At 41.3% G+C, this 24,316-nt stretch overlaps 1 protein-coding gene and 1 long non-coding RNA gene across 7 annotated transcripts in view; one reads left to right on the top strand and one right to left on the bottom strand.

Annotated features, from left to right (window-relative positions):
* LOC137229318 (uncharacterized) overlaps window positions 1-1,772 on the top strand; it is a 70,316-nt gene extending 68,544 nt beyond the window's left edge. The window contains exon 5 of the long non-coding RNA XR_010945630.1: window positions 1,077-1,772. This is a non-coding gene — a long non-coding RNA (uncharacterized lncRNA). The remainder of the gene's footprint in view (window positions 1-1,076) is intronic.
* The window catches only part of MKLN1 (muskelin 1), a 359,034-nt gene that overhangs the window by 327,932 nt on the left and 6,786 nt on the right, over window positions 1-24,316 (bottom strand). For 3 of the 6 annotated variants that reach the window (XM_067747033.1, XM_067747037.1, XM_067747039.1), the window contains one exon: window positions 2,295-2,419. The exons of 2 other annotated variants lie outside the window; for them this stretch is intronic. In XM_067747033.1, coding sequence (XP_067603134.1) covers window positions 2,295-2,311 — 17 coding nt within the window. In that variant the 5' untranslated portion in view covers window positions 2,312-2,419. Of the gene's footprint in view, window positions 1-2,294; window positions 2,420-24,316 lie in introns of those variants that run through there. One more of the 6 variants, XM_067747043.1, reaches the window with a different exon arrangement.

The following is a 24,316-nucleotide window of genomic DNA, read 5'->3' as shown; positions in this document are numbered from 1 at the left end:
AGTGGAGATGATAAGCTCCTCGGTTTGATATCTTCATTAGAGTGGTAGAATCTCAGGGTGGGAAAGAATGGTTTTTTAGAAGTGGGAGTCCTTATAGAACAATAAGTTAAAGTTGGGGATCTGACTGCCTAAGTTAAAATCCTTGCTCTGCTATGTACAAGGTGTAAGACCTTGGGCAAATTACTTAACCCCTCTAAGCCTCATTTTTCTCATCTGTAAGATGGAGCTAGTAAGATTGATACATTAAAAATAATAACCCAGGGACTTCCCTGGTGGCTCAGTGGTTGGGAATCCGCCTGCCAATGCAGGGGACATGGGTTCGAGCCCTGGTCCGGGAGGATCCCACATGCTGCAAGCAGCTAAGCCTGTGCGCCACAACTACTGAGCCTGTGCTGTAGAGCCCACAAGCCACAACTACTGAAGCCCGCGCGCCTAGAGCCTGTGCTCGGCAACAACAGAAGCCACCACAATGAGACGCCCACGCACCACAACAAAAGTGTTGCCCCCGCTCGCCGCAACTAGAGAAAGCCTGTGCGCAGCAACGAACACCCAACACAGCCAAAAAATAACCCACATTAATCACTTTTTATGGTACCTACCATAGAGTAAGCACTTAGTATGTGTTTGCTATTGTGATTAACCCAATCCCTCACTGCAGTGTTTGAACTTCCATCACAAGTGTATTCAGGACATGAGGCATGAGTGCCCAGCTTTTGCCTGAATACCACCAGGGTCAGGGAACTTACAACCTCCACCAGTTGTCCACTTGATTACTGGGCAAAACAGAATTGTTGATAAATTCTAACAGGTTGTAATATACATACTTACATCTTCTACTCAAGGATCTTCCATCTGTCATTTGGGATTACCCAGACGAAATCTAGTCTCTTCTTGCAGGACAGCCCTTTTAACTTTGGAAGGCAGCTACATGTGCTAGCTATCACCATCCTCCTCACACACCCACACCGACTCTCAGATCCTTTAATCATTTCTGATATGACACTGATTACAAGATCTCATTTTACCCTTTTTACTCTTCTTGAATAACCTTTTATTTATCAATGTCTTTCTTAAAGGCTGAAGATCAGAATTCATAAAACAGAGCAAATGTGACCTGATCACTAGTGAGAACTAGAGAACTACTCCCCGACTTGAACACTGTATTTCTCTTAATACAACAGAAGATTGATTTTTGTTTTGTGGAAGTTACATCACACTGTGTTGACTCATCATCTACTCACAGTCAACAGAAGGCTCTAAATCTTCCGACGTGAGCTATTGTAAGTCACCTTGTCCCCAACCTGTACTTGTACAATTGAATTTGGAGATCTTTGATTACTTTATATTTGTCCCTGGTAAACTTTATATTGTTAGATGTGATTCATTATTATATTTTTTCAGGATTTGATAAGGGGGAGGAGAATCATGATTGCATCATCCAACTTATTTGTTATCTTTTCTAGCTGTGCATCATCTGTAAATTCGTTCAGCACGCGGTCAATGTTATCATCTTAGCCATCAATCAAAGTGTTAAGGGCAACAAAACTGAAACCAGATTTGCATTAGATCCCTAGAGGCCTGGGTGTGCATCAGCCTCTTAAAATTTTTTTTTAAAAGACACCATTCATTCATCAACAATATCTATTGAGTGCCTACCATGTAGCAGTTATTGTTCCAAGTGCTGAGCATATATAGTGGTGAACCAAAAAAATATCCCTGTCCTCATAAAGCTTACATTCTAGTTAGGGGATAAGCAATAAATAAATATGAAGATAAATAAATAATAATAAGTCTTTTTTAAATGAAAAACTAAAGCAGGGAGGGGGTTCACGAATGTTGACAGTGGAGGTGGAGTGAGCAGTTACCCATATGCAGTGTGGCTAAAGCAGAGTTGTTTTTGAAGTTTGACTGCACTGCTCATGCCCTGCATTCTTACTGTGCATCTGGCCCAAAAGGTGTCCCCGAGTGGGAAGCAAGTCTTTCTGGTTTCTCAAAACTCACTTTTTTCTGTGTGGAATCATATTAGGAAAAATCAATAGAACGATGATAAAGAATTTAGATAGCCATGAAATAAAAAAGAAAATATGAAAGGACATAATACCTCAAGAGACTTTGCAACATTTCTTCATATGCATAGGATATTCAAACATTGTGAGGCCAGCTAGACTAGCAGGGGAGCTGATCATACCTCCTGATCAAGACTCCAGAGAGAGACTAAAAATTGTTGCTCTACAAGTATAGCATATGGTTGAAAATGAAATAATAGAGGAAAAAACAGAAAAGCTAACACTTACCTTATTCCTATCCCCATGTTCTCAAGTATGGAGTGGGTTATGAATCCGAAAGTTTATGGGAAGTCAGGAGGATGGAATGCTTGGGTGACCCCAAAACATGGCTCAGACAGTCTGGATATTGAACTCTAGAAAAGAAGCCCATAAGGGACAGATTTGAAATCTACCTCTATTAACTACTCTCTGCTCATGATTCTAATGCTGATAAATTCTTCTGAATAGTTTTAGATAATCTTCAAATCCCTTTGATGTTAGAGGGACTTGATAAATCTTTGTTTTCTAAAATCCTAATTGCAACCTCTGATTGGAAATTTATTTTCTACTCTCACAGTGATACTTCTAATATTTATTTTCATTCACTGAGCATCTATTTTGTACCAGATACTTTGTTGGTGCTACGAGTACAAAGGTGAATAGGATAAACATGTTTCCTGCTTACAGAAACCTTCCAGTAGAGCTTGCAGTAGAGGGCAAGGTAGAAACTGGAAAGGCAGCTCCAGTAAAGCAGTGTGTTATGAAGAGAAGAGTACCAAGAGCTCTAGGAGGGACATCTAACCCAGAATTTGCAAGAATTGTAAGTTAGTAACTTCTACGTGGAGACTTCCAAGGTACGAGGAGTTAGTCAAATAAAGAGGTGGGGCAGATCTGTTTCAGTGGAGGAAGATCTGTTTCAGTGAAGGATGCACGTTTTGAAGGTGACAGAAATCACTGATTATCTGAATACTGAAAACAGTTCAGGATAGCTGAGACGGCGTGGTCAGAGATGAGACTGGAAAGGTAAACAGAACCAATTTATACAGAGCCTTACAAGCCATGTCATAGAGGAGGTACAATCTACTGAAATCTCTGATTGCTTAAATGCTGGAGTTTTGAAGGGAAGAAGTCAAAACTGCCACTCAGGTTTTTGACTTGAACAGCTGGGTGGACAGTGACATCACTCACTAAGACACTTACTAAAGGGATGAGACCAGTCGTGGTCATGTTTGATTTGTAATGCCTGGGGAATACTCTCCGGGCACAAGTAGGCAGGTTGATCTTGAAGTCTGAGAATACAGGCTTAGGAAGCATCAGTACACGGTAGGCAACAATAGAATCCAAGGGGATGAAAGCGATACACAGGGAGAGTGTCACCGAAGAGAAAAGGGCTCAGAAGAGAACCCAGAGGAGCACCAAAACTTAAAACATGGGCAGAGAGGGACTTCCCTGGTGGTGCAGTGGTTAAGAATTGCCTGCCAAGGCAGGGGACATGGGTTCGATCCCTGGTCTGGGAAGATCCCACATGCCGCAGAGCGACGAAGCCCGTGAACCACAACTACTGAGCCCGTGAGCCACAACTACTGAAGCCTGCATGCCTAGAGCCCATGATCCGCAACAAGAGAAGCCACCGCAATGAGAAGCCTGCGTACCGCAACGAAGAGTAGCCCCCGCTCACCACAGCTAGAGAAAGCCCGCGTAGGCAGAGAAAGGATCCCTGAAAAAAGTACAGCCAGAGGGTACAAAAAGAGTGAGATATCATAGAGAACAAGGGAAAAGCACATTTCAACAAGTAGGTTATGGTCAACAAAGGTAAATGCTGTCAAGAGATCAAGTAGGAAAAGTCTGAGGAGCACCTGTGGAGGGAGCACTAAGCACTAAGGAGGTGTTTGACCAGCTGGGTGAGAGCGGGGTCAGTGGAGGCAGAAGGCAGGTCACAGCAAGCTGAGGAATAAATGGAACCTGAATGTAGACAACTGTTTTAAACAATTTGCTTTCAAAGTAGAAGATATAATCCCTAGATTTTCTTCCCAAAGGTAGGGAAATGGTGCCACTACGAAGGCTCCCTCACCACTTTTTTTGTTTGTTTGTTTGTTTTTGCGGTACGCGCGCCTCTCACTGTTGTGGCCTCTCCCGTTGCGGAGCATCAGGCTCCGGATGCGCAGGCTCAGCGGCCATGGCTCATGGGCCCAGCCGCCCCGCGGCATGTGGGATCTTCCCGGACCAGGGCACGAACCCGCGTCCCCTAGCATCGGCAGGCGGACTCTCAACCACTGCGCCACCAGGGAAGCCCTCCCTCACCACTTTTACATTAGCTCAGTTACCACATGGCGATGCTCTTGGTAGGCATGGCCTTTGTGTTGGGCTGGGGTCTTGCAACTGGTGCTGGAAGTGGCTAAAACTGTCCAGTAGACCAAATCTGCCTTTCGTACTCTTCTTCTGCACCTGCCCCTTCTCTAGGCCTCTAAACTTCACACAGGCTTCCTGAGCTCTGACCTCTCTGAGCAGCCCACCAATGAAATGACGTTCATGGGTATTGATAAAAACCTGATCAGACACAACTGTCACACCTATTGCCATAGCTCATGTATTGGGACCAGTCAGAGGGAGGGGAGAGGAGTCTGGTTACCTTAGAGCAGATAGCTGGCCCACAGCTGGCTAGGCAGGGGTCATCTCTGAGAGCAAAATCCAGAAGCCAAAATCTCTGGATTTGGGTTGGGGGAAAACAGATAATCACAACTACCAGCAGTGCTGAGGTTGGTCCTAGGGAGTGAACGTGAGCCTAGATACAATGGGTGAACACCATAAGGGGTTTGGATGAGAGAGGAGGAGCAGGGAGCAGTCAGAGAACAGGGACCAGGAACTAGAAGTAGGCTGGAGCTATTATGCACAGAGAGGCCAGGCATAGCTGTGCTGGACAGGTGGCCCTATCACCACCAGCTCTGTTATCCTGAATCCTCCACTGCGTTGTTTCAGTTCTCGCCCCTTCATGACAACGAAGTGACATTTCTGACATTCACGACGACTCCCAAAATCTTATACCCTCAACCCCTCTTAGTAACCTGTATTCCAAGGAGAAGATAAGGAAGCTCTGGCCTGGATGGTGCAAACAGGGAGTGCACAGAGGCAATGGCAGTAACTAACCCGAAAAGGTTGCAGTGATAGCTACCCCGAACCTAAGAACTAGTAGCTGAATTAGCCCTAAATCAATAGCAAAACTGGCCGCACGGCTTGATTAAATGAAACATTATTTCTCAATTGTAATCATTCCAGGATATCTGTGTTCTCTAAAATGCTCACTATGACTGAACTGAAAGGCTTAACTGTCTTCAGTTTGTGATTACGGCACAGAAAGGAGATAAAAAGCAGTGGTAAACATCAGATAAAGACAATATTTTTGTCTTCTGCACAGACCAGCTAAGCCGCACAAACTGACTTTTCAGCTGAAGATTTTTTTTTTCATTTTACTCGACTCAATAATCATTTACCCACTGGATATTGCTTAAGGGGCAGAGTTTTCATCTAATTCTCATTTAACGAGATTGAAAAGGAAAAACTAAATAATAATATGCCATTTGTGTATAGTGCTTGTCTTTCAAAGAAGACATCATAACCCATTTTATACTATCTAATTTACATTAACAGCCCTTTTATAGTGTAAATACTAGTAAGGGCTATTATTATTTATTATTATCATGCATACAAAGTATGCATAGAAGAAACTGAGGCATGCGGGAATGAAATGACTAGTTCAATGTAACTTCCATTTTAAAGGTGAAATAGCTGGTTTTTCCTTTTCTTTTTTTTGTTTTGTTTTACAATGAAGCCATGCTTTAGATAAACAAGCTTATTAAGGTGTACCTTGCCCTTAAATTTTAAGATGAAAAATACCTTGCTTTAAAGAAATCACAAGGGGTTTCCCTGGTGGCGCAATGGTTAAGAATCTGCCTGCCAATGCAAGGGACACGGGTTCGAGCTCTGGTCGGGGAAGATCCCACATGCCATGGAGCAACTAAGCCCGTGCACCACAACTACTGAGCCTGTGCTCTAGAGCCACGAGCCACGACTACTGAGCCCATGTGCTGCAACTACTGAAGCCCATGCGCCTAGAGCCCATGCTCCGCAACAAGAGACGCCTGCGCACCGCTAGCCCCTGCTCACCGCAACTAGAGAAAGCCTGCACGCAGCAACAAAGACCTAATGCAGCCAAAAATAAAATAAATAAAATAAAATAAAATAAGAAAGAAAAAAAGAAATCACATGGGCCAAAATGTTCATTCTGTTCCACAGATCAAATCTCTCTCCCAAATCTAGATGAAAACCAATCAATTCCTATCACCCAACTCATTTTATTTATTTATTATTATTATTATTTTTTGCAGTACACGGGCCTCTCACTGTTGTGGCCTCTCCCGTTGCGGAGCACAGGCTCCAGACGCGCAGGCTCAGTGGCCATGGCTCACGGGCCCAGCCGCTCCTTGGCATGTGGGATCTTCCCGGACCGGGGCACGAACCTGTGTCCCCTGCATCGGCAGGCGGACTCTCAACCACTGTGCCACCAGGGAAGCCCACCCAGCTCATTTTAATCAGCACAGTGCTCAGCACCTTGCGCCACACACATTACGAGTCGTTTGTGTGTATCACGCTCCTCTTTGCATGCATTATGCTACAGTAATCTTGTCATCTCAATTGTACTTGGAAAGTACCATTCCATGCACTAATTCTGTGTATATGTAAAGTCATTGACACTTTCATGTTTGTATGAGCTTCCATCTGTGGGGTAACATTTTTCTAATCTTTTCATGTATTCATCCACTCACTCATTCATTTATTCATACTCTCAAGCACTCATGCATCCATTCAACAAATATGGATTGTGTGTCCAAAATGTGCAAACACTACTCTAGATGTAAAAGATAGAAGAGGAAGACAAAATCACTGACTTCAGGAAACTCAGCCCAGTGAGGGAGCCGGAAGAGTAAACAGCTGTAGTTAAGTGTGGTTGGTGTAGAGATGGAGTGACACATGAAAGTAGTGTGGGGACAACAGAGAGGGGATTGATCTCTGTCTGAGAGGGTGAGAAAGGCCTCTTAGATCTGAGCATGCCAGGAAGAAGGGGATTTGGGTATCCCAGGTAGAGGGCACAGCACAAGCAAAGGCACATATAAGACCATCCTGTGCGTTTGGGGAACCACAGGAAACATGGTATAACAGGAGGTTCTTCAATATTCTATAACTGGTTCTATTCCATAATCCAGGCCCGAGATGTCAACATAAATAATTGTATAAAGGGAAATATATGGTCCATGGGTTGTCTTCAGTCATGTAAGTAAAAACACATTCTACATGGGATCTGTATCAAACTACTTTTTGAAACTCTAACAGTTTGAAAAATGTCACATAGGTAACAGCGCAAAATCAAAGCTTGGGTCTGGTCTACCCAAAGTTTGTATTCTCCATATTTCACCTCTAGGAGGCGGCAGGTAAGAACAGCCTACCTATTCATCAAATATAGGTAGGTGAATACTTAGTCCACCTCCATTATGATTTCAGTATAAAATTTTTATATAGAAATACTTCCAAATACAGCATTTCCAAATGCACTACATTGTGTGAGTCAGATATTTCCTGTTTACCTCTTCCCAACCATTCAGCCTTGGTGCTGCCCAGCCTCCAAAAGCATGAGAGCCAGCCTTATAGACCTATCAGCACCTCTATACACCAGCAGGAGGTGTTGGAAATAGTCTCTGAAAATTCTACACCCAAGTGCCTGCAGGGACAGCTCTTCCCTGAAGCTTCTGAGAAGTCCTGCATGAAGGCCTTTGTGAACCAGGTCTGTAATAGATAAAATGCAACCATTACAGAGAACTCACATAGAACCTTCCCTAGACTAACCCTACTGCCTTGGTAATCCTACTCTGAATTCCCTTGTCACTTAAGAAAAACTTTGCACCACCAAATTGCATCCTTGTTTCTATTTGGAAACTTTTCAGAGACTCTAAGAGTTCAAAATAACTAATCTATTTTGGTTCCTGACCAATTATAGAATCCTGTCTAAGATATGGTTTTTTTTGTTTTAACTTGGCCACGCCACGTGGCTTGTAGGATCTTAGTTCCCCGAACAGGGATCGAGCCTGCGCTCCCTGCATTGGAAGCATGGAGTCTTAACCACTGGACCGCCAGGGAAGTCCCTCTAAGACATTATTTCTTCATTCATCTACTACTTCACCCATTCAAAGAACATCAACTTCCTCATTTCAGACTCTCCTGAAGCCAATCCAGTCAGCCTTTGTCCCCCATTCTACTACTGCAAACACACCTGTGAAGGTTGCAGTGACCTCTCTGTTGTCAAATCCAGTGGTCAGTTGTCCATCCTCACCTTACTGCCCTCTCAGCAGCTACTTGGCACTAACGATTAGTCCCTTTCTGTTGAAACATTTTCTTCACTTTGCTTCCATCACACCACACTGGCTTTCCTTCTACTTCATTGTTTATTCCTTCTCAGTTTCTTTTGGTGGGTCCTTCCTGATTTCTGAATGCTGGGAGTCCCCTTGGGCTTAGTCCTCTGCAATTTCCCATCCAGTCCATTGCTTTATTTTATTTTATTTCTTAAATTTTTATTGGAGTATAGTTGCTTTACAATGTTGTGTTAGTTTCAGGTGTACGGCAAATTGAATCAGTTGTACATATATCCACTCTTTTTTAGATTCTTTTCCCATATAGGCCATTACAGAGTATTGAGTAGAGTTCCCTGGGCTATACAGTAGGTCCTTATTAGTTATCTATTTTATATATAGTAGTGTGTATATGTCAATCCCAATCTCCCAATTTATCCCCCCGCCACTTACCCCCTGAAAACCTTAAGTTTGATTTCTACATCTGTAACTCTATTTCTGTTTTGTAGATAAGTTCATTTGTACCCTTTTTTTCAGATTCCACATATAAGCGATATCATATGATCCACTGATTTAAATACCATATCTTTTGTCCTAATGTCTGACTTGGAAGCTGCAGAGGGGGTTTCTTTTCCTAGAGGCAGTGAAGTTTGGGTTGGGCCCTGAAGGAGGAAATGAGTTGGCTGAGGAGAGAAGATACTTAGGGGAATAGGATGGGGAAAGGCACAAAAGTGTGAAAAGGCAAACTGTGTTCAGAGAAGAGAGGGAAGTCTGGTGTGGGCTGAAAATAACTGGTAAGGTAGGATATAGCCATATTGAGAAGAACCTTGATTTACAGCTAAGGAACTTGGACTTTCCCCTGAAGACAATAAGTATGAAAGGTATCAGAGGTTCCTAAATAGGGAAGGGATGTGATTATTCATATTAAAAATAAATACATAAAAATTTAGTAGCAAGATGACGGCTGAACTAGAGTAAGGGGAGACTGGAGCCAAGAAAGCCAATTAGAAGGTCACTGTAATAGTCTAAGGAAAGGATTATGGTCTGAATCACCATAGCAGCAACAGGATGAAAAGTAGTGACAAATCCAAGGGAGATTTAGAAGTAGCATTGAGGACATAGTTATTGATTAGATAGGCATTTGGGAGTAGGGGAGAGAGGCCAAGGTTGAAGTGTAATGATATTAACTAAGCTAAATAAGAGAAGGAGAGCAAGAAGGTGGGGGGAGGAGGATGAGTAGCATATTAAATTTGCAGTGATTATAGGACATCCAATGGCAAATGAAAGACACATCTGCAGATCGGGAGAGAAGTTTGGACTGAATATATAGGTTCAGAAGTCAGTGTCCACTGGTAGTTAAGTCCTCAGAATGGATGGGATACCCTGAGGAGGGCATACAGTGAGAAGAGTGCCAAGACCTTGAAAAAAAAAAGCATGCAGGCAGCTGTCAGAGGAAGAGGAGCCAGGGGAGGAGACTGGGAAGGAGCAGAGAGATAGCGTAAGAACGGGACAGAGGTCTGCAAGTAAAGGGAGAAGAGACCTTCAAAGAGGAAATGATCAACAGTTCTCTCTGGGGTAGGATGAGTGATAAGGTTTGGTAATTAGATCTGATGAACACAGTTTCTACAGCATTAGAAGGCAGACTGGAACGGATCAAGTGAAGACTTCTCTTGGAAGTTTGGCTGTAAGGGAAGCAGGTAATGGCTGGGAAGAAAATGGAGTTGGGCAAGGTACAGAAATTTTTTTTATGAAATGGAAGTCTTTAGTATAATAGACAGCCAGCTAGTTTCTGCTTAAACAACTCTTGTGAGCTCACTACCCCACAAGACAACCTTGTTGCATTTTTAACTAGCAATTGATCATCCTGAACAGTTCACCATATATTTGTTGAGTGCCTGCTCTGTCTAGAGCATTGGGCTTGGCATTTCAGTGCCTAAAAAGATATTCACGACATGGTCACTTACTGAAGTGGATTTAAAATATTCAAAACTCATGAAGAAGAAAATCAATTGTAAGTCCACTACTGAGATATTCCCACTAACAATGTTTTTCTGTGTATCCATCCAGTCTTCTTTCCTGAGCAGATATATTTAAAAATAAATTACCAACATTTTCTGATATCATGACATCTTCCATAATCTTCTTTTTACTGGATGCATAGATTTCATCAAAGGAATATATTACAATTTATAGAATACTTCTTTTTGGACCCTTAGGTTATCTCCAAGTGTTCAATATTATAAAGAAGGCATGCTCTACTAAATATTCTTCTACATTAAATTTTGTGAGTGTTTCTGGTTATTTTCTTAGGATGAAGTCTTAAAAATGAAATTCCTGTGTTAAATAGTTTGCACACATTAAAATTTTTTTATACACAATGCCAAATTGCTCTCTAGAATGCTTGAACCAATTTACATGCCCCATATTGTATAAGCATGTATATTGTATAAGTGTGTTTATTTCCCTGAATCTTTATTCATGGAAGTTATCATTTTAAAGTTCTTGACAGTTTGTTAGGTACAAAGACATCTGGTTTTACTTTATATTTCTACTTATGGAGTCTTCACTTGATCCATTCCAGTCTGCCTTTAATTACTACTAAGACTGGACCAATCGAATTCCTTTTTTTCTTTTTGCCTTTTCATGTTCTTTACCCACATGGCTTTCGTGTTCTTTACCCACACTTCTTTTGAAATGTTGTATTATTCTTATAAATTAGTAAGAGCTCTTTATATATTAAGGACACTACCCTTTGTCACATATATATCTAGTTGCAAAAGTTCTAGCTCTCATTTATATTTTAATTTTGTTTGTGGTACTGTTTCATCTACATAAACTAAAAAGTTTTAAGTAGTCAAATCTATAAATGTTTTTCTTTTACAAATCATAAACCTTTATTTTTTCACTCAGATTTTTACCACTCTAAGGTCAAGAAATGCTTACACTACTTTCATCTTTTCAAGACATATCACTTCTCTTGTATGGGTCATTTTTCATATTTAACTCTTTAATCCATTGGAAATTTATTCCATTCCTTCTTTTTTATTCCTTATAAATTTCATTTATTTATTTATTTATTTTTGGCTGCAGTGGGTCTTCGTTGCTGCGCACAGGCTTTCTCTAGTTGTGGAGAGCGGGGGCTACTCTTTGTTGCTGTGCGTGGGCTTTCTCTAGTTGCAGAGAGCAGGGGCTACTCTTTGTTGCTGTGCACAGGCTTCTCATTGCGGTGGCTTCTCTTTGTTGTGGAGCACCGGCTGTAGGCGTGCAGGCTTCAGTAGTTGTGGCACTCGGGCTCCGTAGTTGTGACTTGTGGGCTCTAGAGCACAGGCTCAGTAGTTGTGGCACACGGGCTTAGTTGCTCCGTGGTATGTGGGATTCTCCCGGACCAGGGCTTGAACTCGTGTCCCCTGCATTGGCAGGCGGATTCTTTTTTTTTTTTTTTTTTGCGGTACGCGGGCCTCTCACTCTTGCGGCCTCTCCCGTTGCAGAGCATAGGCTCTGGATGCACAGGCTCAGCAGCCATGGCTCACGGGCCCAGCCGCTCCATGGCATGTGGGGTCCTCCCGGACTGGGGCATGAACCTGTGTCCCCTGCATCGGCAGGCGGACTCTCAACCACTGCGCCACCAGGGAAGCCCTGGCAGGCGGATTCTTAACCACTGCACCACGAGGGAAGTCCCCCCATTCCTTCTTAATCATGTTTGTTCTATTCTTTTGAATCAGAGATGATGCTTTGGTTTCAAGAAAGAGAAATCTAAGTCAAATTGGCTTAAACAAAATATTTAATTTATTGCCTCCTGTTAGTAGAAAAGTTCAAAGGCTTCAGGGCCATGTATGGTTAGGTGGCTCACACAATGTGGAGAGGACCTGATGGTTCCCTCTTCATTTCTTTGCTTTAGTCCCTGGTGACAGCTCCATTCTCAGTAGACTCTCCCAAGAGACTCTCCCCTCCTGGTCCCTAGATGGTGTCCAAGAACTCCCAGGTTACATGCTTCTGCATTCACTTCTAGAGGAAAGTGTCTTTGCCTTAGCACAAAAATCCTGACATTCTCTTTCGTTGATTGGACTGACTTAGGTTACATGCCCATACATGAAGTGGTCACTGGGGCCAAGGGGATGAAATTCACTCATTGACTTAGTCTGGACCACATGCGCTATCTTCTGGTGATAAAGGTGGAGTCAGCTTTCTCAAAACTACATGGATGTCCTACAGAAAGGGCAGCTGAGAAAGAGGGATTCATGCGAGAAGACAACTAAGGTAAGGACTACATCTTTAAGTATCAAGATCATTGCTTTTGATAGAAAACGACAAATCCTCTGCCATTTGAAAACATTTGTTCTACCACCATTAATGCAATAGAAACTAGAGTTAAAATCATGAAAGGACATGGTCCCTTCCTTAGGTACTAAACCCCTTACATTCCAGTTGCATAGGGACCACCTGGGCACATCACAGTTTCTAAAAGTCTAATCATATGTGACTGGGACAATTTCCTCCATGGCCAACTAATCTATGGGTTCTCTGAATTCCTTCTTTTAAACAGGTTACATAGACTTAGTAGAAGAAATAAGACCATAGCTCCAATTCTCCCCTGAATTCATTCTGGCAAAGTCTCTGTCTCCTGGCTACTTTGTTTTCTGGTTACTTATTTGGACCATTCCTGTCTTTTTTTTTTTTTTTTTTTTTTTGTAATCTAGAAGTCTTATACCACTTTGCAATGTCTTTTCCTGGTTTGTGACCTGAGACCTATATCTTGACCTAAATATCTTCTTAGAGGAGCCCTCCAAGGGCTAACTATAGCTAACTAAGTTGGACTTTGGAGCACTGGGGCTTTATGTCGACTACAGCAGGGATTCAGAAGAGGCAGGACACAATAGTACTCATGTGCTGTGTGCCAGGCACAGTTCAAAATGTCCTGCCCAGGGCAAGCCATTATCTGACCCCATGAATGGGATTAGCGCCCTTATAAGGAGAGATGATCTCTCTCTCTGTGTGGATACAAGAAGGTGCTCATCTGCATCAGATACCAAATCTGCTGGCACCTTGAGCTTGGACTTACTAGCCTTCAGAACAGAGAAATAAATGCTTTTTGTACAAGTCACCCAGTCTATGGTATTGGTTATAGCAGCTCCAACTGACAAAGACATCATTCTCCCTGCCCCTGTGACATACCTGTACAGTGACGTGGCTTCTGTGGGCCCAGAGAAGTCTCTTTTTACCCTTTCTTAGAGGTTTTGACCACAGTTTTCCTCTCTTGTCTCAGTCCTGTCTCTAGTACTTGCTGCTCTTCTATTCTTCAACTCCTTGTATGATACACCATCACTTACCGTTTTTAGAGCCTTCCCCACAAAACACTACCACGTTAAATACATCTATTGAAGACACTTTCTGATTTTAGAATTATTAAAAATGTGTGGGAAAAGCCTTGTACCTTAGCATCTAGTAAATGCTATAATTGAATGATTTTGGTTTTTAGCTACCTATTAACATCAGACAGTCTGCCCCATTCAGTAGTTGGGTTGTGCTACCCCTTCTTTATTATTATTCTTACTATATCCATAAGCAAAAAACAAACAGAAATTGTCTTCAGTACTTTTCCCAGAGTCTAGTTTTCTCTGGACTTTAAGTCCTCTGGCATTATTTTCACAGGTCTGAGTCCTTCTTTAGAGTGAGGCCTCCCCCTCCTGCTATCTATTTGTGTACATGTCCTTTAAAAATACAAGCTAATCAGAACACTTCTTGAGCAGCCACATTGATCTTTTTTAGATGCTCCCTTTTCTTTATTGAAATCACTGGCTTCATAAGAATTTAAATTTCAAGTCACTTTACTCCTCTTGAGCTTTCTTTCCTAGTTCCTGGCCAGATAGAGCCTTATGTCCATATATTCTCTTAACTTGCTCAAGTTTTCTTTGTATCCGGTTAGCAAGTGAAGAATTGCCTTCTCTGGCTACTACAAATTCAAGGATACTGTGGTCACTTTAAGTTGTCTGTCACTTCCACTTCACCAACACATTCTTCTTAGCTGGTTAGAATTAAGCATAGAATAGTACCTTTTCAATAAGCAATTAGTTTAAATTTAAGTCATGCCAACTTTGACGTTCACTTTTCAGCAGAATGAGCTTGTCAGTAGATGTTGAAGTTCTCCATTACCCCTACATTGTGGCCCTGTGCTATTAATTCTGTCATTTGTATTGGGAAAGCATTATTGATGTGGCCATAACAGGATCACAAAGCATGCTAGAACTAGCTGACAACACATGGCCAGGGGAGAGACAGCATGAGCCCCGAAGGGAGTGGAGAGCTCTGCTCAGGGCATGGGCTGTGAATACAGAAGCCGGCTTGGATTAGGGCAGCTGGGCTGTTCAAGACCTGATGTCTCCTACCAAGGTGAAGTTCAAGAAGCTATTAATACTAAGAAGTCCAGCATGAAGGCTGAGGCACGGGTGTATCATAGTTTAAGGAGATCACGGCAGGGGTGTGAACAGCAGAATACAGCCCTCTGTATTCTGTATTTAATACAGCCCTCTGTATTAAACAAGACATCAGAATCATGGTCAAAAAGACCAGGGTTCAAGAGAGTGTCCCAAATCTACAGGAAGCCTGGATGCAAGGCAGAATGAGCAGAGACTGAAGGTGTGGAGGTTAAGGCGGAAGCCCAGAATTGGACAAACATGGAGTGGGAGGCATAATAGGAGGGACCTGCAGATATCCAAAGCTCACAGCTGACCTGGCTAGAAGGAAGCACGACGCTGGGGCTGATACTGATGACACAGTTTCTCCCTAGTCAAAACTGGCATTTAAGTCTTGGGGAACTTGGAGAATTAGACCTATAGGCAGAGCTCCTTAGACAATCCAACAGCTGGCAAAGGCAAGACAACTAGCCAGCTGCCTTATTGTAAGTTCCTGTGACAATGTCACTTCTGCTTTTATTTTCACCCAAATCTTCTCTACCAGGCATCAACCTTCAGGTTTGTGGGTTTTCACTTGTATTCGTAAGTTCTTGACTCACAGGGCTACTCTGCTTTGCCTTTGTGTGCTTCTTTGGAAGAAATTACGTACCTTCATATTGGTGTGATACAACAGCTATTGTTTACTGATTACCTATCATGTACAGGTACCATGCTAGCTGATTTACATACACTATGTCTTATTTAATTCCCACAGCTCCTCCTTGGGAGGTGGGTATTATTATGCCCATTTTAAAAAGAGGAAACTGAAGCTTATATGGTTTATGCAATCAGCTCAAGGTCACACATCAGGGAAACAAAAGAGCTCGGATTTAAATTTAGTTTTGTCTAACTACCTATCTGTGGCTTAAATGACTACATTTATACTGTAATACAATTACTGTCAAACAATTCTCACTGACACCTATCAGCCACTAGATTTTTCATCTATCTATCTATCTATCTATCTATCTATCTTCTAACCTCTTTTATCTCTAACACTCAGTACTGCACTATGTAAAAATGATTATTAATAAGTACTTACTGAGAGGTGGAGTCAAGATGGTGTACTAAGAGGACCCGGAATTCGCACCTCCTCACAACTAGGGCACCTACCAGGCACCAGTGGGGGACCATGGACACCTAAGGGGACAGGAGGAGCCCCCAGAGACCAGGTAGGATGTGGGGTGTGGGGGGAGTGAAGGGGGAGAAGTGGAGGCGGGACAGGACTGGCACGCCTGAGGGGCGGCTAGTGGAGGGGAAGGGATCCCACGCCTGAGGGGAGAAACTGGGGAACCATTGGGAGGGCAGAGGATCAAAAGGGAGCGTGGCCAGGTTTCCCCTACCCACTTGGACCCCCAGGAACCTGTTGAGATCCCCGGCCTGATCCTCTGCCCACCCCCTCCAGCCATGTGGGTCCTGAGGGGAGTGGGAGGGAGAGAAGGGGGAGCAAAAGTAAAGGCTGGACCTCCGGGACCGGCACCCCTAAGGGGTGGCTAGGGGTGGGAAGGAGTTCCTGCACCCAGCGGGACCCACCCATGGTTATGGGTCCAGTGGCTAGGGGTCCAGCAGGGATGGGGGAGACCCTGGGGGAGATGGTGGGGGGGCACAAAGGAACAGAAGGAAATGGGGCCAGCACTTTCACTGTCCACTTAGGCACTGGGGAGCCTGTCCGGCTCCAAGGCCTAATCCTCTGCCCTCGGAGCCTCCCTCCTGCAGCACAGAGCTCAAGCCCTGCCCCTGCAAACCCACCCAGGGCCCCACGTCTACACTCGGAGACCCCCTCCAATGCACTGGGCCTAAACCCTACCCACACACCCACACGCAGGGCCCTATCTCCAAACTCCGGAACTCCACACTCCACAGGCCCTCCTTTCAACATGCTGCCTCTCCCCTTTGGGCCAGTCCTAAGCAGAGGCCCCGCCCCATGCTCAAACGTCACCCCCCCAGGTCCTGCCCCATCCTAAACCTCGCCCCTGCCTAAGTTCCACCCCCCACCTAAACTCCACCCCCATAGCCAAGGCTTTTTTTTTTTCCTTTTCGTTTTTCCTCTTTTAGATTAGGTTCTGTTTTACCTTGTTGATTCATTGTTGTTGATTCTTTTATATTTTTATTTTTCCTGATAAAGCTTTTATTTTTCTAATTTTATTTTATTCTTTATACTTTGTTAGTGATCTCTCCTTTTGGTCTGTGTCCCCCCCCCCCACCTTTTTTTTCTTTTTTCTGTTGTGATTTTATTTTACCTTGTTGCAGTTGTTTCAAATATAGTTTTATTTTTCATAAAATATTTTTTATTCTTTGATATTATACTGCTCCTTTTTTTCTTTCTTTTTTTTTTTTAACCACACCACAAAGCTTGTGGGATCTTGGTTCCCAGGCCAGAGGTTGGGCCCGAGCTCCTGTGGTGGGAGCTCTGAGTCCAAACTGCTGAATTAACACAGAACCTCAGACCCCAGGGAATATCAATCAGAGTGAGGTTTCCTGGAGGTCCTCATCTCAGCACCAAGACCCAGGTCTACCCAACTGCCTGCAAACTCCAGTGCTGGACGTCTCAGGCCAAACAACCAGTAAGACAGGAATACAGCACCACCCATCCAAAAAAAAAAAAAAAAAAAAGAAGCGACAAAAAATATATTACAGACGAAGGAGCAAGGTAAAAAACTACAAGACCAAATAAATGAAGATGAAATAGGCAACCAACTTGAAAAAGAATTCAGAGTAATGAGAGTAAAGATGATCCAAAATCTCAGAAACAGAATGGAGAAAATACAAGAAACATTTAACACGGATCTAGAAGCACTAAAGAGCAAACAGTGATGAAGAACATAATTACTGAAATTAAAAATACTCTAGAGGGAATCAGTAACAGAATAACTGAGGAAGAAGAACGGATAAGTGAGCTGGAAGATAAAATGGTGGAAATAACTGCCAGGGAGCAGAATAAAAAAAAAAAGGAATGAAAAGAATTGAGGACAGTCTCAGAGACCTCTGGGATAACATTAAATGCACCAACATTCGAATTATAGGGGTTCCAGAAGAAGAGAAAAAGAAAGGGTCTGAGAAAATATTTGAAAAGATTATAGTCGAAAACTTCCCTAACGTGGGAAAGGAAATAGTCAATCAAGTCCAGGAAACACAGAGAGTTCCATACAGGAAAAACCCAAAGAGAAACACACCAAGACACATATTAATCAAACTATCAAAAATTAAATACAAAGAAAAAATATTAAAAGCAGCAAGGGAAAAGCAACAAATAACATACAAGGGAATCCCCATAAGGTTAACAGCTGATTTTTCAGCAGGAACTCTGCAAGCCAGAAGGGAGTGGCAAGACATATTTAAAGTGATGAAATGGAAAAACCTACAACCAAGATTACTCTACCCAGCAAGGATCTCATTCAGATTTGAGGGAGAAATTAAAACCTTTACAGATAAGGAAAAGTTAAGAGAATTCAGCATCACCAAACCAGCTTTACAACAAATGCTAAAGGAACTTCTCTAGGCAGGAAACACAAGACAAGGAAAAGACCTACAAAAAACAAACTCAAAACAATTAAGAAAATGGTAATAGGAACATACATATCAATAATTACCTTCAATGTAAATGGATTAAATGCTCCAACCAAAAGACATAGACTGGCTGAATGGATACAACAACAAGACCCGAATATATGCTGTCTACAAGAGACCCACTTTAGACATAGGGACACATACAGACTGAAAGATGGAAAAAGATATTCCATGCAAATGGAAATCAAAAGAAAGCTGGAGGAGCAATTCTCATATCAGACAAAATAGACTTTAAAATAAAGACTATTACAAGAGACAAAGAAGGACACTACATAATGATCAAGGGATCAATCCAAGAAGAAGATATAACAACTGTAAATATTTATGCACCCAACATAGGAGTACCTCAATATATAAGGCAAATGCTAACATCCATAAAAGGGGAAATAGACAGTAACACAATAATAGTAGAGAACTTCAACACCCCACTTTCACCAATGGACAGATCATCTGAAATGAAAATAAATAAGGAAACACAAGCTTTAAATGACACATTAAACAAGATGGACTTAGTTGATATTTATAGCACATTCCATCCCAAAACAACAGAATACACTTTCTTCTCAAGTGCTCATGGAACATTCTCCAGGATAGATCATATCTTGGGTCCCAAATCAAGCCTTGGTAAGTTTAAGAAAATGGAAATCGTATCAAGTATCTTTTCTGACCACAACGCTACCAGACTAGATATTAATTACAGGAAAAAAACTGTAAAAAATACAAACAAGTGGAGGCTAAACAGTACACTACTAAATAACCAAGAAATCACTGAAGAAATCAAAGAGGAAATCAAAAAATATCTAGAGACAAATGACAATGAAAACATGATAACCCAGAATTAGAGAAAGAAGAACAAAGAAACCCCAAAGTTAGCAGAAGGAAAGAAATCATAAAGATCAGATAAGAAATAAATGAAAAAGAAAGGAAGGAAACAATAGCAAAGATCTATAAAAGTAAAAGCTGGTTCTTTGAGAAGATAAACAAAATTGATAAACCAGTAGCCAGACTCATCAAGAAAAAAGGGAGAAAACTCAAATCAACAGAATGAAATGAAAAAGGAGGACTAACAACTGACACAGCAGAAGCACAAAGGATCATGAGAGATTACTACAAGGAACTATATGCCAATAAAATGGACAACTGGAAGAAATGGACAAATTCTTAGAAAAGCACAACGTTCTGAGACGGAACCAGGAAGCTATAGAAAATATAAAGACCAATCACAAGCACTGAAATTGAAACTGATTAAAAATCTTCCAACAAACAAAAGCCCAGGACCAGATAGCTTCACAGGCGAATTCTATCAAACATTTAGAGAAGCGCTAATGCCTATCCTTCTCAAACTCTTCCAAAATATAGCAGAGGGAGGAACACTCCCAAACTCATTCTACAAGGCCACCATCACCCTGATACCAAAACCAGACAAAGATGTTGCAAAAACTATAGGCCAATATCTCTGATGAACATAGATGCAAAAGTCCTCAACAAAATACTAGCAAACAGAATCCAGCAGCACATTAAAAGGATCATACACCATGATCAAGTGGGGTTTATCCCAGGAATGCAAGGATTCTTCAGTATACGCAAATCAATCAATGTGATACACCATATTAACAAATTGGAGGAGAAAAACCGTATGATAATCTCAATAGATGCAGAAAAATCTTTTGAAAAAATTCAACACCCATTTATGATAAAAACTCTCCAGAAAGTGGGCATAGAGGGAACTTACCTCAACATAATAAAGGCCATATATGACAAACCCACAGCCAACATTGTTCTCAATGGTGAAAAACTGAAACCATTTCCACTAAGATCAGGAACAAGACAAGGCTGCCCACTCTCACCACTGTTATTCAACATAGTTTTGGAAGTTTTAGCCACAGCAATCAGAGAAGAAAAAGATATAAAAGGAATCCAAATCGGAAAAGAAGTAAAACTGTCACTGTTTGCAGATGACATGATACTATACATAGAGAATCCTAAAGATGCTACCAGAAAACTACTAGAGCTAATCAATGAATTTGGTAAAGTAGCAGGATACAAAGTTAATGCACAGAAATCTCTTGTATTCCTATACACTAATGATGAAAAATCTGAAAGAGAAATTAAGGAAACACTCCCATTTACCATTGGAACAAAAAGAATAAAATACCTAGGAATAAACCTACCTAAGGAGACAAAAAACCTGTATGCAGAAAACTATAAGACACTGATGAAAGAAATTAAAGATGATACAAACAGATGGAGAGATATACTGTATCCTTGGATTGGAAAAATCAACATTGTGAAAATGACTATACTACCCAAAGCAATCTACAAATTCAATGCAATCCCTATCAAACTACCACTGGCATTTTTCACAGAACTAGAACAAAAAAATTTCACAATATTTATGGAAACACAAAAGACCCCAAATAGCCAAAACAATCTTGAGAAAGAAAAATGGAGCTGGAGAAATCAGGCTCCTGGACTTCAGACTATACTATAAAGCTACAGTAATCAAGACAGTATCGTACTGGCACAAAACCAGAAATATAGATCAATGGAACAGGATGGAAAGCCCAGAGACAAATCCATGCACATATGGTCACCTTATCTTTGACAAAGGAGGCAAGAATATACAATGGAGAAAAGACAGCCTCTTCAATAAGTGGTGCTGGGAAAACTGGACAGCTACATGTAAAAGAATGAAATTAGAACACTCCCTAACACTGTACACAAAAATATGGATTAAAGACCTAAATGTAAGGCCAGACACTATAAAACTCTTAGAGGAAAACATAGGCGGAACACTGTTTGACACAAATCACAGCAAGCTCCTTTTTGACCCACCTCCTAGAGAAATGGAAATAAAAGCAAAAATAAACAAATGGGACCTAATGAAACTTAAAAGCTTTTGCACAGCAAAGGAAACCATAAACAAGACAAAATGACAACCCTCAGAATGGGAGAAAATATTTGCAAACGAAGCAACTGACAAAGGATTAATCTCCAAAATATACAAGCAGCTCATGCAGCTCAATATCAAAAAAACAAACAACCCAATCCAAAAATGGGCAGAAGACCTAAACAGACATTTCTCCAAAGAAGATATACAGATTGCCAACAAACACATGAAAAGATGCTCAACATCACTAATCGTTAGAGAAATGCAAATCAAAACTACAATGAGATATCACCTCACACTAGTCAGAATGGCCATCGTCAAAAATTCTACAAACAATAAATGCTGGAAAGGGTGTGGAGAAGAGGGAACCCTCTTGCACTGTTGGTGGGAATGTAATTTGGTACAGTGACTATGGAGAACAGTATGGAGGTTCCTTAAATAACTAAAAATAGAACCAGCATATGAACCAGCAATCCCAGTACTGGGCATATACCCTGAGAAAAACATAATTCAAAAAGAGTCATATACCACAATATGCATTGCAGCACTATTTACGATAGCCAGGACATGGAAACAACCTAAGTGTCCATCGACAGATGAATGGATAAAGAAGATGTGGCACATATATACAATGGAATATTACTCAGTCATAAAAAGAAACGAAATTGAGTTATTTGTAGTGAGGTGGATGGACCTAGAGTCTGTCATACAGAGTGAAGTAAGTCAGAAAGAGAAAAACAAATAACGTATGCTAACATATATATATGGAATCTAAATAAAAAAAGGTTCTGATGAACCTAGGGGCAGGACAGGAATAAAGACACAGGCGTAGAGAATGGACTTGAGGACATGGGGAGGGGGAAGGGTAAGCTGGGAAGAAGTGAGAGAGTTGCATGGACATATATACACTACCAAATGTAAAACAGATAGCTAGTGGGAAGCAGCCGCATAGCACAGGGAGATCAGCTCCGTGCTTTGCGACCACCTAGAGTGGTGGGAGAAGGAGGGTGGGAGGAAGATATAAGAGGGAGGGCATATGGGGATATACATACGCATATAGGTGATTCACTTTGTTATATAGCAGAAACTAACACAACACTGTAAAGCAATTATACTCCAATAAAGATGTTAAAAAAAAGTAAGTACTTACTGAATGAATTAATACAGTTAAAAAATGTGATTAGAATGACTATATCCTCTCTTGGTTTGGGTATTTACATAGTCAAGCGGTAAGAATTCTTCAGTTTGCTCTATAGAAACACTACATTCATGCACGTTGAATCATTACATGGATGAGAAGGGGCCAAGTGTTAAATGAATACTGAACTGAGGAGACATACTTTATTCCCAACTAAGTCAGATGTAGGCAAATGTGTTTATACGTTCAAATAAATTTGAGAAGTTAAAGTAAAGGGTATATATGAAACAGATTATTTTCTCCAGAACTCTGAATCTGAAAATCTTTCTCACGACATGATCTTCTTGTTTGTCTGAATCAGAGGTTGCCAAACTAGTGTCCGTGGGCCAAATACAGCCCACCCCTGTTTTCACCTGGCCTGTGAGCTAAAAATGGTTTTCATATTGTTAAGTAGCTGAAAATGATCAAAAGAAGAATGATCCTTCATGACATGTGAAAATTATATGAAATGCACATCTCATTTTCCATAAATAAAGTTTAATTGGAAACATAGCCAAGGTCATTCGTTTACTTATTGTCTATGGGTGCTTTAGCACTACCATGGCAGAGCTGAGTAGTTGGGACAGAGACTGTGTGGCCCACAAAGCCTCAAATATTTCCTTTTACAGAAAAATTTGCTAGCCTCTGGTCTAACTAAATAATACAGGATGTCATAATATTTTAAATATTGTTTAAACGACATCTATTATTTTGGTTTCTAACTAAAGGACACTGGACTCAAAAGTCATGACATCTCTTTTGCTGTGTAGAAGGTTTCCATGTTCTCAGGACAAAGTCAAACCCTCTCCTCCTTTGGTATCCTCTATATTCTCTCCTGATAGCGGTAGCACCTTTCTGCAAAAACAATAACAGACTGAGAAGCTGGTGGTTTCTCTAAGAGGTGATATGTCTCTTCCTGCCCAAAGTCATCTTTCTCTTTGATAGGAAACTGGGGCTGGGCATCCTTATCAGTGGTTACAGTGTATTACAGAACTGTAGTGGCCCCGAAATGGATTCTCCAGACTCCATCAACTGCTTCAAGGTGGTATGATGGAGTCACATAGGTGAGGAAAAGCAAATTGCTCTTTTTGTCATCATCCAGGACCTAAATAAAGACAAAAATGACTCAGAATGACGAGACACTGGTGAATATTACTTATCAAAATGTTTTCAGGAGGCTCTTAACATCCCAGCAATGTGGGATTTTGAGCACTCAATCAATGTGTTAGCTCAGGAGTAAAAGTAAGGGAGTAGAACTTCTTACTTTTCCTAAGATCAGGTTTGGTTTGCAGTACAGTTCAAGGGAGTATGCCTTACTTATTTTTCGAGACACAAAGACACATTCTGTTGTCTTTTTGTATCTCTTTCTGTCTCTCTCTCTCTCTCTGTATCTTTGTCTCTCTATCCAATTTAACACAAATGTACTGATCATTGATTATATGTGTGAGGCACAGTACAAGCCCTGAGGATACAAAAATAAATCAAATAATCCCAACTTTCAAGGAGCTTAGGGTTTATGAAAGAAACAAGTTAAAACGATCTTCCGGGACTTTTTGGAAGCATTTAACATGAGTTGATCCTCCTTAATATATTCCTCTCTTGGTTCCTTTGGCTCCGTAGTCTCCTGGTTTTATTTTTCTAGTTTCTGATTCTCAGTCTCCATTGCCAGCTCTTTTTTTTTTCTTTCTATCCAATTTCTAAATGATCAGAGTTTAGTCGTGGGCCTGCTTTTCTTTTGATTATGTCTACCCGCCTTAGGCAATCTTCTCCGAAATTTATAAATCCAGTTCTAG

This window comes from Pseudorca crassidens, chromosome 8 (assembly GCF_039906515.1).
Source record: "Pseudorca crassidens isolate mPseCra1 chromosome 8, mPseCra1.hap1, whole genome shotgun sequence".
Classification (NCBI taxonomy): domain Eukaryota; kingdom Metazoa; phylum Chordata; class Mammalia; order Artiodactyla; family Delphinidae; genus Pseudorca; species Pseudorca crassidens.
The sequence above is the reverse complement of the archived record's forward strand: the minus strand, read 5'-3'. Positions and strand labels throughout refer to the sequence as shown.